The sequence below is a fragment of the Neopelma chrysocephalum genome, unplaced genomic scaffold, assembly GCF_003984885.1.
Source record: "Neopelma chrysocephalum unplaced genomic scaffold, ASM398488v2 Primary Assembly neopelma1_42, whole genome shotgun sequence".
In the NCBI taxonomy this organism is placed as follows: Eukaryota; Metazoa; Chordata; class Aves; order Passeriformes; family Pipridae; genus Neopelma; species Neopelma chrysocephalum.
Window position 1 is genome coordinate 5,813,752 of NW_020897700.1, and position 17,375 is coordinate 5,831,126.

General features: G+C 39.8%; 1 protein-coding gene across 8 annotated transcripts in view; it reads right to left on the reverse strand.

Annotated features, from left to right (window-relative positions):
- The window catches only part of MTUS1 (microtubule associated scaffold protein 1), a 131,925-nt gene that overhangs the window by 41,352 nt on the left and 73,198 nt on the right, over positions 1-17,375 (reverse strand). Inside the window, exon 1 of one of the 8 annotated variants that reach the window (XM_027676518.1) lies at positions 16,831-17,290. The exons of 6 other annotated variants lie outside the window; for them this stretch is intronic. In XM_027676518.1, the coding sequence (XP_027532319.1) occupies positions 16,831-16,951 (121 nt within the window). In that variant the 5' untranslated portion in view covers positions 16,952-17,290. Of the gene's footprint in view, positions 1-16,830; positions 17,291-17,375 lie in introns of those variants that run through there. One more of the 8 variants, XM_027676519.1, reaches the window with a different exon arrangement.

Consider the following 17,375-nt stretch of genomic DNA (forward strand, 5'->3'; position numbering starts at 1 on the left):
CTCCTGCTCTGGGCTATAAATGCAGGTCAGGCAAATACACAGGGAAAGCAGTCACAAAACTAAATTAACGGTGTCTGCAGAGAGCCTGACAAGGTTGGACTTGGATGGAAGTCTTCCAACCCTCCAGCAGCTCCACAGCTTGGTCAACTGTAATTTTTGCCTGCATCCATCTTTGCAAGTGGCAAATACACACCTTCCTGCTGTGCCTCTCAGAGTCCAGGCTGGTGACTGTACAAACACAGACTCCTGAAGAAGTGATGTTTTGTTTCTAAGCTCTGCCTCAGGCCTCTCTACATAACCTGGTGCAGACAGCCCCGGCTTCCTCTGCTCACAGTTCAAGCATGCGAGTCACAAGTCAGTTCTAGTTCACAGCAAAGAGACTTCATTTTTCAGAATTTTGCACCTGGATAATCTGCCCAACTGAAATGCTTAAGATGCTGCACGTCAGGAGCTTTTCCAGCAACTTATTTAGTTGGTCTTGTCTCAAAGCAGCTGGGTGAAGAGAAACAGCACTTCTCATCTTGCATCTCCCCCCACATCAACATCATCTGAAGCCCAAGATGACAACTGAAGTACAGCAGCTATCCCTTTCCTTTACTCTTACTGTCACCCATTGAGCTTCCCTTCTTTAAGGTCTGGCACAAGCCTTTGTCCTGGAATAGCAGCTTATTTCAGCTGTCATCAAATCCTTTTCAAGTTGTTCTGAACAAACCAACCAAACACCACAGAGGCTTTTAAGAAGGTTGCAAGAACTGAATAAAATTTAACTGCAGGCAGGTGAAACCTGACGTAGATGCTTAAACTGACTCAGCAGGACTAAGACACACAGCAGAAATCCCTCTGCCTTTTTCTGCAGGGGTACAAAGGTTTTTCAGCACATATTTTTTAAATGCTGTACATCCTGGAGAGGGAATGCAGAGTCATCACACATTATTCCAGGCATTCAGTTACTGTTTCTGAGGTCTGTCTCTATCCTCTCATGTCAACTCATCCACTGACTTAAGGTTATTACAGCACTGACTTCTAGCCTCAGTGCAGCATTTTAAATCCATCCCTTTTCACTCTCCACTTCTAGCCACAGAACAGGATATTCTCTTTATATGCACAATAATGAAAAGGAAAGGGAAATCTCAGAAGTATTTACATACTTCAAAGAGCTCTACGGCTGTTTAATGTTTTAATCACATGCTTAACACACACATATCTTGCAGCACTGGCCACACCGGGTTTCATGCTGGTAGGAGCAAGTCTCTCCTGAAACAAAACCTATTAGCATGTCAAATGCTTCCCCATCTGTTACAATGCTATTAGGTAAGACATCAAATGTTTATGGACCACAATAGATTCCTAGAGTCTAAAGCTGTTACCTAGTAGTTCCTGTCTTTTGCTGGAACTCTGGGGGGAAAAAAAAAAAAGAGTTTATGACCTCCAGAAGAAGGGGCAGGCAACCCAGGAAGAGTACAAGGATATCGTTAGGTCATGTAGAGAGAAAGTTAGAAAGGCAAAATCTCAGCTAGAACTCAATCTGGCCACTGCTGTTAAAGATAATAAAAAGTGGTTTTATAAATACATTAACAACAAAAGGAGGAACAAGGAAAATCTTCATCTTTTATTGGACGCAGAGGGGACCATTGTTACCAAGGATGAGGAAAAGGCTGAGATACTTAATGCCTTCTTTGCCTCAGTCTTTAATAGAAAGACTGGATATCCTCAGGGCGACTCGCCCTCTGAGCTAGCAGAGAGGGACAGGGAGCAGAACAGACCCCCTGCAATCCAGGGAGAAGTAGTTAGTGTCTTGCTGTGCCATTTAGACACAAGTCTACCACACTGGATGGGATCCACCCAAGGGTAGTGAGGGAGCTGGCAGAAGAGTTTCCCAAGCCACTCTCCAACATTTATCATCAGTCCTGGTTAACCAGGGAGGTCCCAGATGACTGGAGATTGGCCAACGTGATGCCCATGTACAAGAAGAGCTGTAAGGAGGATTCAGAGAACTACAGGCCTGTCAGCCTGACCTCGGTGCCAGGAAAGGTTATGGAACAGATCATTTTGAGTGCGATCACACAGCACATGCAGGAAAACCAGGGGATCAGGCCCAGCCAGCATGGGTTTAGGAAAGGCAGATCCTGCTCGATCAACCTCATCTCCTTTTATGACCAGGTGACCTGCCTAGTGGAGCAGGGAAAGGCTGTGGATGATGTCTGCCTGGACATCAGTAAACCCTTGGATACTGTCTCCCACAGCATTCTCCTGAAGAAGCTGGCAGCCCACAGCCTGGACAGGTGTACTCACCACTGGGTTAAAAACTGGCTGGACAGCTTGGCCCAGAGAGTGGTGGTGAATGGTGCCACATCCAGTTGGCTTTTTGGCGTTCCCAAAGGGATCTGGACAGGCAACAGTATGAGATTCAACAACCTCAAGCAGTGCTATGTGGTGGGGGAAGAGTGGCTGGAAAGCTGCCCAGTGGAAAAAGACCCAGGGGTGCTGGTTGACAGTTGGCTGAACATGAGCCAGCAGTGTGCCCAGGTGGCCAAGAAGACCAATGGCATCCGGGCTAGTATCAAAAATAGTGTGGCCAGTGGGACTAGGGAAGGGACTGTCCTTTTTTACTTGACACTGGTGAGACTGCACCTCATGTACTGTGTGTCCTGTTCTGGGCCCCTCACTTCAAGAAAGACATTGAGGTGCTGGAGCAAGTCCAAAGAAGGACAACGAAGCTGATGAAGGGTCTAGGGAGTTAAGTCATATGAGGAGCAGCTGAGGAAGATGGGGTTGTTCAGCGTGGAGAAAAGAAGGCTCAGGGGAAACCTTATTGCTCTCTACAGCTACCTGAAAGGAGATTGTAGCAAGGTGGGGGCTGGCCTTTTCTCCCATGCAACTAGCAACAGGACAAGAAGAAAGGGTTTCAAGCTGTGGGGGTGGGGGGTTCAGGTTGGACATCAGGAAGAATTTCTTCACTGAAAGGGTGGCTAAGCATTGGAATGGGCTGCCCAGGGAAGTGGTGGAGTCACCATCCCTGGAAGTGTTCAAGAAACTATGGGATTTGGCACTTAGTGCTATGGTTTAGTTGACATGGTGGTGTTCTGTCACAGGTTGGACTTGATCTTGGAGGTCTTTTCTAACTTTAATGATTCTATGATTCTACCTAGAAACTGTAACACAATAATAAAAAGCATGCAGCTCTATTAGCTTCTCACTTGTTGACACAAGAAATGAAGCATGAACCAAGAACACCATTTCATTATGGCATATTTTATACAGAAACATGGGTGGAAGAGGAAACCTGCAAATGCAGAAACCAAGAGATAGCAAGCAAGGGCAATTTTCCAACTGTATACCTTTCTAAACAAGCTTTTGCACAATTTCCACAACAGGCTCAGCAACCCCAAGGAGTCTTTTACTCCTGTAAGAGGTTCTGAAGAGAGATGCCAGCCTACTCCTTGCCAGTTAATCTAACACATACTTCATACTGTTTCAGACTTTGAAATTGATAACCCATGGTGTGTAGCAAGCCCTCTGCCCAACAGTGTAATGGTCTGGACTTTTTCTGTTGGGTTATAAGCATGCTGCTGCCATCTTTTCATATGGAAGAGAGCACTCTCCCTGTAGTTGGGAGACACCGGAGGCAGCCAGGAATGCAAGGCACATACAAATGTGACACTGCATTGAGGTTCCTAGATAAGCCTCAGTACATCTTTCCAGTCCCTATCCCAACAGACTCACATGACAGCCTTTGAACTGGGTTCCTTGAGGGTGCATGCTTATTAAAAGTAACAATCCATTAAAGCCTCAATACTTCTCAACCAAACCCATGCCTTCACCACATCATTAAATATGATGTGTCTGTTCCCCTACAATGTCACCTGTCCTACTGAAAACAGCACTGGGGCTTGTACAACTGTTTTAGGACATTGTCCAAGGCATGACTTATCACCTGGAACACTGCTTTTTCCCCTACAGGAAGCATGTTAATGACATACATTTTCATTTGCCAGTAGTCTGGTAAAATCTGCTACTATGCTGAATCTTCATGCTGCATTAGCCTTGCTCACATTTCTGAAGATTATATGTATTAAAACCTCCCTTAACCTTATACTGAAGTTTCACAAGGAGCTAGATGATGATGTTTGTAAAGATATCAAACTACATCTGAGAAAATGCATTACCTTCCAAATTGCTAGTGACTTCCAAAATAAAAAGACGAGAAAAGCAAAATCACTGCTGCAATTGCCTGATCAGCCAGCCTGTGCATTTTTTAAAGGCCAAGTTTTGAAGGAAAGACCAGTGATCAAGACACTCTTGAACTGTGTCCTATGCTGTTTTAATGTTACATGTTTCTTTATCATTTCACCAGGAGTTGTTTCTTTTTCAGTTCTTGACAAAGCTATAGAACTGGGTGAGACAAATGGCCACACATTTTGTCAAATTGAGTAGTGGTGGATTGGTAAAGTCAGTGATGATGGCAGGAAGGAATGTAAAAAAAAACGCCTCAAAGCAGCTATGTCCAAATTTTCTAGTAGATTAGGAGATTGAAAGGGATAATCTTTACAAGTCACGTTTCACAAAGGACTTAATATTTAAGTCTGGGACTCCTTTAAGTGTGCAATTAATATATCAGACAGATGTCTGCCTGTTAAGTGCACAGTACACACGCAAGCCTGACTAATACCCTGCAATGTCAGCATGGTGCCTGTAACACTTCTTACATACTACAGGCCTATCTTACAGAAGGACTGGTTGAGTTTTGATCACCTAATATACAAAGTGATTTTGTCTTACTACTGCATTCACAATACACTTCATCAATAAGTTTTCATCTAGCTAGTACATATCGAGCATGAATATGAGTCACACATCATCTGCAAGGATAAAAATATCAATAAGCCCACCACACACCCAGAAGTGACCACAAACTAAACAAACAAATTTGAAATGCAATGCAATTTACAGAAAACAACTCTAACATGCATCAGTTAGACTGCCAGTGCATCAGGGTTTTCCAGGTTATTTTCTAAATAACCAAGGGCAATATTGATTTTTGACTTTTTGGGGATTTTAGCTTATTCTGAACTAGGACAAAGCCTAACACGTTAGTTACGCATACAGTGCTATACACCACTGACTGAGGAAAAACAAAACAAATGGGAAGATGGCAGAACTGGTTTACTGTAATACAAAGCCTAAAGCATGGGTGTTTTGATATGAGAGGGATTGGCTATGTACATTAAGGAAACAACTTCATCCACCTTAAGAAACCCCACTGTCATCCATTTTTAATGACAAAGGTAACAACAAGATGGACAATGATTGCATGAGGACCTGTTACAGTGTGCTGATGCTTTGGTCAATGAGGACTGAACTAAAGACTGTGAACTATATCTCAGTCTATTATCTTCATGTTAGGTATTTGAATTTTGCTTCTTAAGTTCATCATATATACCACAGTCAACGTTAAATCTTTAAATTCTCTAGCTTTACAAGGAAAAAAAAAGCCATATTGGAAGCTAGCAATTATTTTACATAAGGGCTTTACTTTTAACTAAGTTTCTAGTATCTCTGAGTAGGCAAAGAAACACCTGAAGCAGTTCTGTTTTTTCTTATAGTTGCAGCTGTGCCTTGTCATCCATGAAACACACAAGTTCCCAAAAAAACAAGCACAGAGTGATGTTGAAGACTGATGTCCCTCACTCCTCTCTGTATCTATTTCCTCTGCCTGTTCTCTCCATGACTAACTGCTGTACAAGAAGTTGCTCCTTAATGTCTGGTGCCCTCTCCTGCTTCATTGCAAGGACATGGCCTGTTTTTGCCCTTCTGCAGCCTCTGTCTACACAACCAGCACCCAGCGTCAACTCGGACAGGGAATCGTACCATGATTAGTTCATAATATCTCCAAACCCTTCCCAGATGCAATTAATTGCCTCCTCAGTGCAAATCCTGATCCCTTGGTAACTCCACATTCTTCTTGGATATACTTTGGGCGTATGTGTGTAGTGTTACAGGAAGAAGCCCATTACATCTCCACACTTGTGTAGAAAACCCTCACACAAGACCAGAATGATACAGCCTTTTTCCTTTTTCAGCCTTTCTGAAGATCCTGGCACTCACATGCAATCAGGGGTGAAATGTCTGAAACAGCCAGAAAGGAAGAAGCCATTTGAGCTGCAACACTTGAACACGTTCCTTCCTACATACCATAGTCCACCCTACCATGATCAACATCAGGAACATAGGGCTGGAAGAAGCCTCCAGAAACCATTTACATCACTCCTTGTTGAGGTAAGGTAAACACTACCTAGACACAAAAGGCATTTCACCAGACTGCTCAACTGTTTTAAGTCTTACAACAAAACACTCTGCTACATTTTTTTCATGGTACATTTTCTTCCAGCTCAAACCTGATCTGATTTCATGTAGATTAAATCATTGACGATAACCTCTCTACACGCCACATTTCACACAGATTTCACACAGGCTAGCTGAAAAGTTTTCTCTTCTGGTCTCATGCATGCACAGCAGTCTCCTATGTTCTGGAAGGTCAGATACAAGGTCATCTTAACTATTTTTCAACTACTTTTTCAACATGTTTCCTTCCAAAAGAGCTGGCCAGAATTATAAGTACGCTATGGATAAACATCAAGCAACTGCGAGAGACACTGTTACTTACAAATCTGAGTAAGAGAAGTTCAAAAACTTAATTTTTTGCATCATAAATTAGTTCTATATCTAAGTATAAAACTCGGCTCCAATAAGCGTAGGAAGGATTCTTGAAAGAAGAACTTCAAACAAATCCAAACAGGACTCTTACAGCGTACAGAAGTAAGCTTTTAAGTTTGCAAGTCACTTTCACAACATCTCAGTCTTGGCCATATTGATCAACATAACTGGTCTACTCTGGCCTCCAGTCAGGACGTCTGGAGACACACTATCTTTAACGTTGCTGCTTCTTTTGAGAAAGTACGCAGGATCACTCTTGAGAAGAAAAGACAACGCAGAAAGAACCGTGTCTTGCAGAATATACCACCTAAGGAGTCTTTCTGCTGTGCCTTTTGCAACCGGTCGTGCCTATCTCGTTTTGGCCTTTTTAGCCACCAACACACTTGTAACAAACGTGGGTAGTGCCCTTCCCAAAACTTTGTTTGCGAAGCCTGGCCATGATGATGATGACTAACAGAGGTCTACTCTGTTGGAGGAAAGGCAAAAAAAACCAAACCAAACCAATCCAGAACTAATTTGGAACTTTTAACTGAATCACTGAACTTCATTTCACCAATTGTACTGCCCCTAATGCAATGCAGTAATTCTTTCTTCACTAGTTCATTAGTGAACTGTCAGTACATACATTAGCTCAGACTGTTAGATTCAAGAATTTGATATTTCTATTTTTTTCTCAACTACTCAAAGTCCTTCAGAGTAAGAGTGCATGGAAGACTTAGTAATTTGCAAGGAACCACAATCTTTCATTGGAAACAACTGTACAAAAGAGACTTGGAAAATACATTTTTGACCACAAGACTAGCACATTAATATGCAACATTTTTTCTTGCGTGGTGTCTGCAGCTATCTTGGATAGAGAGGACAGAATGGCTTTTAGTTTGAACTCAGAAGCTATTTATTTAATCACACTAGCATGAGCTGATGTTATATGACTGTAACAAATGTCACTGACTTTACCACGGCACTGAAATGCTGCCTAAAGGATATTATGGAAGAAAAAGTAGGGCAGACAGTGGGAATTTTAAGGGTCTTCAGAGCCTTGACTATATTTTCTATTATGGCCTTTGTGCCAAAACTGTTTCTGAAGCTGAAACACAGCTTCCTGTGTTTATGAAACTCTACAGCCATTTAAAGACAAATCCAGATTATACTCAAATTTACTGATGATGTTCTTTAAAAAGCAAAGTGATAGCACTTCCAAGCATGTCGGAAGCACTGTAATCAGTGCTAAGTTATCCATAATAATCATACTTTATCTACCAAAAGATCACTAGAAAGTTAAATTCTAACGCTTTTCCTCATAAAATTGATGATAGCAGTTTGCAATTTCAAGTTACAAAACAAATACCTAACATCCAAACTCACTTTTTGTTACAAACAGATTCACTTTCTAGAGAAGTCACAAATTTCTGAATATAAATACAGCATAAAACAATTCAGAGACCAAGTTTTTTTTTCCCATGGACTAAAAAAAAAAAAAATCAAAATCAGTGATGATATAGGCATGATTAACCTTATAGGCTGGAACTGAGAAAAGTAAAGTTTACAGTAACAGTTGAACTTGCCAAATCCCTTCAAGAATTCTAGAATTCTACAGCTCTAGAGCTTTTAGGAGCTATGCAGAACATGCTAATGCAGTTGTATCTACACCATTTACTATGGTATCACTCCATGACCTTGCTCCAATCGGTATCTTGATTGGTTTCAATCACAGCTCCAAATGGCAACCCAGCAGGCTGCTCCTCCCCAGCTACACTGACTTAATTTGATGAGCTCACATTCAGTCCCAGATCTGGTGTTTTCCCATGACTAAAGAATATCCAAGGAGTTACTGTACAAAAAGTATTAATCTGTACTGTCATTTCCACACAAGAGAGCAGAGCCTTACCTTCACCCTACTGGCAGATGACTACTCTGGCATATCTAGAAGATAATGTAAGAGAAATTGCATTACACTTCTCCCATATCTAGGTGAAGGATTATCTATTTCTACAACTGTTTCATAGCTCTGTTAAGACACTGAGTTACTCTAGAACAGTACTGATATTGTAAGGCACTAGAAATGGTTTTTGCACATATCCACCTCCACTGGGCTGGTTCATACAGTGGAAGCTATTTTCCCAATTTACAGTTGTGCTATTCATCCTTTTTGATCACACATATCAACACCATTAACATAAAGTCTCAGCAGACTGAGGAAAATCTAAGCAGCTATCAAAATCAGAGATCAGCTCACAACTTTAGAAAGATGTATTTTAAGGGACAACAGCATGTTTTAAAGAATACCAGCATAGTTGAATATGTGTTTAAAATTAACCTTAAAACAGTACTTTAAAGCTACCCTAGCAGTGAAACACAATTTGCTGGTCAACAGCATAAAACAGCATCTTAATATAACCACTTCAGTTGCTGCTGGTTAAAATTATCCATGTGAACTCAGTCTTTTCCATGCTTCACTGCAAGTTCAAGACAGAAAATAGCACATCTCAAGTGCCTCATACCAGCTCTAAGTGCTGCTGGAACATCCCCTTTTCAAAAGACACACAAAATGTACTTATATAAATCTTGGCAGTCACCACATCATGGTTAAGGACCTATTTGTGTATTTCCTGTCACGTTGAACAGTTTTCCTGCTGTTAAGCAGCAAAGAGATTTCCCCAGGGACCTGCCTAGGAAATTGCACACCATTGTTTTGGGAACAGCCTACACACAGCCTATGTGACAACATCTTGCCAAGCTGAAAACAGAGAACAGGGCAGCACCCAGCACTTTAATTAGTCACAAGATGTGTCTCCACCCTTCGAGAAGCAGAGAGTTCTTCTACTGCCCACTGACCACATATGGAAGTTAAGGGATGTCTCTTCCCAGTGACTCCTAACCAAACTGCGCAATGTAAGATCGCTTTGGCAAAGGCTGTCCGACTAGTGCTAGGTATTAGGTACTAGTGCTGCCCTCAAGGAGTGACTGCTTGCCATGCCTGCTGTGGAGACCAAGCAGTTCCTGTGGAGGAAGTTTAAAACATTCAGTGCATCATTCTTTGCACTTAATGTTCCCTTGAGTCTCTTCTGTTCAAGCTAACAAACAACTACATTGATGGCAGACAGAGTTTTGCTTAGCTGGGTGGTGGGTAGGGAGAGAGAGAGGGGAAAGTAGGCTACAGAAATTTTCTTGAGGAGCTGATACCTCAGGCAACTGTGGTGTTCACCAGGGTAACCCATAACTTCCCACAAGGACCAAAACCCATACCTGAGGTTAATTCCTGTGAAAGATCGCCAACTACAAACACCTATACTTGTGCCACTAACAAAGGCAGCAAGAAAAATATTCACTGCACACTACCCATGCATCTTGCCTTCCTTGACCTTAAATCCAAGCTAAGAGGTCCCTCCAGAGATAAAGAAACACAAGTTTAACAAGGTTATGCTACTCATTTCATATGAGGACCATTTTTCTTTTAAATTGGCAAAATGCCTTTACTTGATAAACAAATTAAGCAGGTAGCAGATTGTACAGTAACATTTGTGGAAATAAGCAAGCCATGATTTTATATTGGTTATACAAGTGGCCCATGCTCATGGGTAAGAAAAGCAAAGTTTTATAGCCTTCTGTTTTATATGGAATGGAATAATTTGCGAGAGGCTTTGTAAGAAAGTTCACTTATTCTTCTGTTGAAAGCATTTCCAAGAATCCTGTTTTACCACTTCAAATATTTGAAAAGGCTTAGCACAAAGTCTATTCTTGTAATAAATACAAACATAAGATTTTTAGTAATTTAGGTGCTTCTAATGTAAGCAATATCTTAGAGTCTTAAATTGTTATTACAGAAGTGAAGTAGTTAGTGAGTATTATTTGTAACACTTGACTTTTCTACTGAAGGACTGCTCATTCTCTTTAAGAAAAGGATGAGCTTTTATTAAAAGAATTTCACCACAGATGTTCCCAGCAGTCCTATTTCCTGCTTAACTGGAAGTATTTCCATAACGTCACATACAGACTGTTTACACAAGTGTCCTGAGGAAGATCTTCTACTTGCTATAAATGCATAAGCGTCACACTATCATGACAAGAAGTAGCAAAACTACATTTAAACAGTAGTTGAACACAGGAACCAAGGTTATTAGTACTCTTGCTACAATTACTAGACATCAGTAAAGATGATACCAATGACAAGTTAATAAATAGCAACTGTAAAGAAACATTGCATCCAGATACAACCCAGGTTATTTAAGGCGACTTACTTCTACATTTGAGTATCTGGACAACTAAATTGAATGGGATTTTTTTTTTTTTTCACTATTTAGAGATGTAAGTTATACTGCCAATACATTCATTTTTCAGAAGATCAAATGCTATTTTCTTCTCCCTGTAGGACAGGGAACAGAAAAAATACTCCATAACCCACAAAAGTAATGGGAAAGAGCACTGTTGGTGGACATGGTTAGAAAACTGCTGGTGATACTGCTACTAAATAATTAGTTAATAATTCTGCAGCAGTAGTTGACCATATTATCATGGTAAAATTCATTACTTAACCTCCCCTTAAAAATAAACCTTTCTGATAACAACACTATTCCATTGGAACACAAGAAGAGAAGACAAACCAGGAGAGATGGGAGTCTGCTTGAAAGTTATTTTCCAAATAAGTTAGGTTTTGGCATGATATTTGGTGAAACAGTCAAAAGCTGTTTGAAACACCAGTACTTTCCTAAAGGCATTGAATCCATCAACTTTGGACTTAGGTTATTCCTATGCATTGCAATACTCAGAGATTATAATTTCTTGAAATAATAAAAACAGTGGAGATGCCGCTTCATTACACAACACCAAATTAACAGCCAATCTATGTAAACAGAAATTGTCACCTCTTGCCATTCATGGCAGTGAGAGTGGTAAGGATGGTCCCAATCTATTCAAGATTGCCTCCACATTACTTAACATATGATGAAAACAACTGGAGATGCACAAAATTTCTTTCATCTTCACACAACACAGTTCTCTGTGCCAACAAAGAAAGCAAGGTAACACAAAACAGCAGTGAGGCAATTGGCTGCAAATACTCAAAACATTGCATTCTAGCACTGAAATTTCATGGTATCATGTTCCTCAAAAAAAGCTATTGCTTTATGTTTTAAAAAGCTCAAATTAGAAGGACTGAATAGGTAGTAACACTTCGTTTATCTGAATCCTGAAAGCCATTTCTACTATGGTAATAGATACATTTGCACAAATTGCAAAACTGGTAGAGGCAGCTTTTAAAAGTTTAAGCCTGGTTTTACCACACTGGAAATCCCCCAAAGTAATTTAGAAGCTGTTCAGGTTTTTAAGTGTAATTGTAGCTGCCTGTCATTTTCAAACTCTAACCTACTTCACAGCAATAGAACTTACAGCCAGACCCTTTTCACCTATTAGACATATCAAGTGGGAACAAATGTACTCTTAGAATATGCAATGGTATTAGCACAGATCATTTGTTATCTCTTTTTTATTTACTCTCCAATTAACTTCTCTTCTATGAAGCTGAGCTGGAAGCAACAATTCTATTTATTTCATATTGACAAATACTTGAGGCATCTTTCACATATAATTAATCCCTTTAAGTGAAAGAATAACAAAAACCAACATCACTTCCTACAGTGAAGCCAGAATGCAAGTTGCCATGCATCTGCTTTCCACAGCACACCAGTTGTTCTTTCTCCAAAGATTTTTGGAGGCAAAGCTCCCCATTTACATTCACTTTCATACTTTATTAAATATATGCACACTTTAAATGTTAACATCACATATAAGTTATTGTTTTGACTTCGGCACATTTTTTGTTGGGTCAGGTTGTGGGGTTTCTTTTGGGTTATTTTTTGGTTGGGTTTGGCAGTTCCTTCCTGCTATCCAGGCTTCTTTTGAAAATACTAGTTATCCTCATTTTATACTTATTGTAAATGCATCCATTGGATGAGACTTGTACAGAGCACAAACTGTACTTACAAACCCCAAAACACAGAGCCCTGACACCTGAAAATAAGAATCTCCATTTAGCTATCACCTACTTGCCTACAGAAACTATGACCTATTAAGACTGAAATCAGGCACATCAGGCAGGTCATTTAGTACCCAGTCTTGAAAAGATTAAGTCAGGAGCAGAATCTCATTGACTTAAACAGGAACATGATTAAATTCAAAATCCCCCATTACGAATGGTTTCCAGCTATTCAACTTCTTTTGCTTAGAACAGATAAGCTGGCTTTAGTTGTGAACTATTTTTTTCCTGGGTTGGTGACACAAATATTTAACATACTCGTTCTATATAAAATTTCTCCATCAGACTTTCAGATTCAGAATACTTAATAGGGTTGAGTGTGTTGGGTATCTTTCTATGGTTCTATATTAAACTGTAGTGTCAGACGTTAACCAGTTCTTCACTTATTCTTCAGAGGGGGAAAAAAAGCGCCATATGAACAGCAACACCCGGGGCTTTCGAAGTCCTTCTTTAAGAGCACTGCTTTGCAATGCACAGAAGTAATTTTACAGTTCCCAATGCGATCTGAAGGAGGACTTAGGGAAGAAATCATACTGAAAGAGGATGTCAACTGTGATGTTTCCTTGTTATCAGCAAAGAAATTTTTAAAACTGGTATTGCTGAAATGACAAGTTTAGTAAGCAATGGAAGTCACCAGTGAGATAAGAGCATCAAGTACAGTTTGCTTAGGGGAAGGAAAGATAGAGGAAAAGCAGCAAGAAGGGCTGGATGAAAACATTTTGAATACGATCCTTGCAAAACTCTGAACAAAAGGCACAAGAGCTTTGATCTCCACTTGCAAAACTAGTTCCTTGTTTGGAATTTTATCTTTATGCAAAAGAAAAAATAAACAACTCCAAATTACTATTCTGAATTATTCATAAAAGAATGTGTTTCTCTCATGGTTTATACAGAATTACACAGAGATAATTTGCTCGGTCACACCACTGATGCATGAAGAACATAACAGCACTTTAGTCACCCTTTGGTAAGAATCCTAAATGGTTCAATAAAGAAAGCAAATATAATATTTCATCACTGAAAGACTGGTTCCCACTTAACTCATATCTGCCATGTTTATGCCATTTTGAAGTGTTTAGATTTTTGCAGTTACTTGCTGCAAGTAAGTTTTACAAGCCAAAGGATGGGTAAAGTATTTCCTGAAGGTTACAGGATTTTGTTTTGCTGAAGAGGGCACTCATTATATATAGCTAACAATGCAAGTGTACCGTATTTCCAGTCGCTGAGAAAAATGACACTTTGATGTCTGCCTGCATTTAAAGAGAAAAGAAACTTCTGGATATCATGACCTTGAAGCAATGTAGTCATGAAAGTTAGACACAAGACAACAAGCTGAAAGATCTTAAGAAACACTTTAAATTTACAGCAAATTTCATCTGGATTTATTCCATTCCTAGGAAAAAAAAATTACCTAATTTCGTTTGGCTTTCCTTGAATTGCTTACTGCATGCTTACACTGCAACATATCTGAATTACTCTAGTTACATCTCATCCATGTGGAGGTGTCTAAGTGCAAACACATCCAGCTCAAGGACCCATTTAAGTGCAATGACTAACCTAGACTAACTTAACCCCAGTGTAAACAACTGTATGGCCAGCCATGCTCCATATTGTGAAGAAACTGCATCAGGTTGCTGCAAAATATCCTGAAGTCAGAATGAAAACCCAAAAGCAAGCTCCATCCTCTTCCTCCCAACAGTGCTTACGTTCTAACTTCACTGAGTTTTTAGTGCACCAAAAACTGTCAGCCAGGATGTAGCAACAGAAGAATCCAACTTGATCTGTGCTCAAGATTACTTTAAAACTGTACATTTCTACAACTGCCTTAAGTATCCCAAGGATTCTCTACAGTCATACAAGACAGTTGGTCTATGCTATGATCAAAGGGAGCAAAGAATGAAATCCATGATAATGCTTATTAAAAGTGTAATCTATGTCAAAGCCATTACATAACACTCATACATATGCATATTCCTACATGGACCTTGAAGTTCCTTTTTGCAGTTACTCCTTCCCTTATTTACTGACACAGTCCCTAGTGCTCATTGTGCACATTTCTTATGTGATCTTGGAAAGAAGCCACATTTTAATCCAATTAAACCCCTACAAAAAAAGATACTCCTACTGGTGCTGCAAAACCAAATATGGCTCCTCCTGGCATTTAACAAAAAAAAAATTAACCTTTTACGCTTGTGATATACACTGTCACTGCCTGATGTGCTGCTGCTGAGTTTTATGAACCTGAAATAATCACTAACAAGCTTCAATGAATTCTGCTGTTTCAAAACCCACAGCATTATCTATACATACTTGCATTCTCCATTACAGAATATGACCTGGTTTTCAGATGCCCTACTTTTTTGGTATATTCAGCTCTAGCTAACCAAAGCTCTGTATGTCAGCTTTTTGCTAACACGCTGACTTCCTACAAGACACAGTGACAACAAAGGAGAATGGGGAAAGCAGGCAAAAACCTGTCTAAGCTTTCAATCTGGTACCATTAGCCTGTACATACCACACACAGAGAAAACACGCAGAAGGTCTGTTCAGCACTTCTTATTTAATGAAGTGCTGCTTAACTAGAACACAGGACTTGCAATCTATTTTACATATTGTATTTTACAGAGGCATCCTGCAGACAGGTTTTGCTTTCACATCCACTCAAATGAAATAAAACAAAAAATTGATTCTTATACTTGTTAAATTCCTTTGATATGTGCAGTGAAATCTATTTTTACTTTTCAAAATTACACAAAGTTCAGTAGCAGTTAACGAACATTTGGAAGACTGAACATCATCTCCCCTTCCCTTCTCTCTTAGGAACTTTGTCCCTGGATTATATATTTCGTGGACATTTCACATTGTTAGCAACATAGGTATGTGCACAAAGACATCCTTTATGTTAGAATTTTTAGCATCAAGGTTTTAAATCCTAGTTTAAAGCCACGCAAGCAACCTGCAAATAGAAGCCTGTATTATGTTTGGACAGTTGTCCTGTATTACGTTCATAAATGAATTTATCATCCAGGAGGAACTCAGAATCTGGATTTACTTTGGCAAGGATAAGTAATGACATGGCAAATGGTTTAAGCTGCTATGTGAAAAGCCAGGACAGTAAGGAAAGCTGACTGGTAGCACTGAACTCCAAAAAAATAAGAGGAGAGAGGGTGGTATTCAAGTGAGAAAGGAAATCCCCAAGGGGAAGAGTTTCTGCAAAACTAGTTTATGTAGCTACTTGCTCCCCTCTAAGTAAAATGCTAGAAAATTACAAACAGTGCAGTGGAGAAAATATTATGTAACATGCAACTGCCAGTTTCTCTAGATGTCATATCCCAGCTCAAAGAAACAAACCACTGCCACCCTCCCCCCAAGACAACACATGTATATCCTGGAACAAAGCTCAGCTTCCATAATCTCGCTTTATTTGCTTTACCTACCACTGAAGATGAAAATCAGGTCAGATGCAGCTGAGAATTTTGTAATGTGTTTGTTTGTTGTGTTTTGTGTCTGCATGGGTATGAAGTAAACCCTCCCACACTTGTCTTGAATGTCTCAAAACTTTTTACCTTTTAGGTTTGAATCGACACAAGTGGGCACAAAAGTTTGCTTGTTCCACAACATGTATGATGACATATCTACAGGTAAGTATTCAAATATTTCACACAGACAGAAAGCTACATTATGACAGCCCGTATTCATTCTGCTTCCCTCCCTGTTTCCCCCTTGCATCCCATCAAGATATAGAAAAGACAGTGCTCCCAAAAGATAACATTAAAATGATTAAATAAATATTTAATAGCACAGACTTTCTGATACTATTTTTGGAACTGTGCAAAGAAAGAGCAAATTCCAATTTGCATTTCATAAACAGAATAACCATTTTCCAAACAAGCAGCTCAGCACGGGTGCACACACACACAGAGTTAGAATATGAAACCACTTTGCTCAAAAGTCAGACTTCTGTGTGAAATTTAAGAACTTTCATGCCAACTGCAGTTTTTATTTGCTGAAAATAAGTTGCTGTTAAAGTAAACAAGATATTCCCTCAATGCATGCTCTAATCATCATATTAAAAATGCACAAACCTGTGTGAAATATAACAGTGCTTTTCTTGTAGCCAGAAGGTAGACGAATGTTTCGGAGCAACCCCTTTGCTGTCAGCCTTACGCGCATGTTGGATAAGGAAAATTTCGGGGACCATAACATGTCTTCAGTGCAATTGGAAGATAAACAAGCAAGAAATAGCCTCCATGTACTGTCACATACTATGTTTTTTAATCGCTACTGGCAGAAGTGAGCAATTCTTGTTAACGAAAACAGGCTTGAAGAAATAATCAAGTCTCCATTCCTTTGCTCTTGTTCCTTACGCACAGACAAGCAAAACATCAGTAAAAGCAGATACCCATAGCATAAATGCTGCTGGCAGCTTCTCCTCACCAGATGTTGTGAAAACAAAGCTTGTCCTCAGAATAAAACCGACTTAGTGACTTGGAAAACCAACAGCCTCTGAACTGCATCACAGTGTTGATGCTCAATCTGCTGTGGGACTCTGTGGGCTGGGAGCTAGAAAAGGAAAAATGGGAGGAGGAGGAAGTGGGTGGTCTCAGCAGTTGAATATATCATCCAGCAA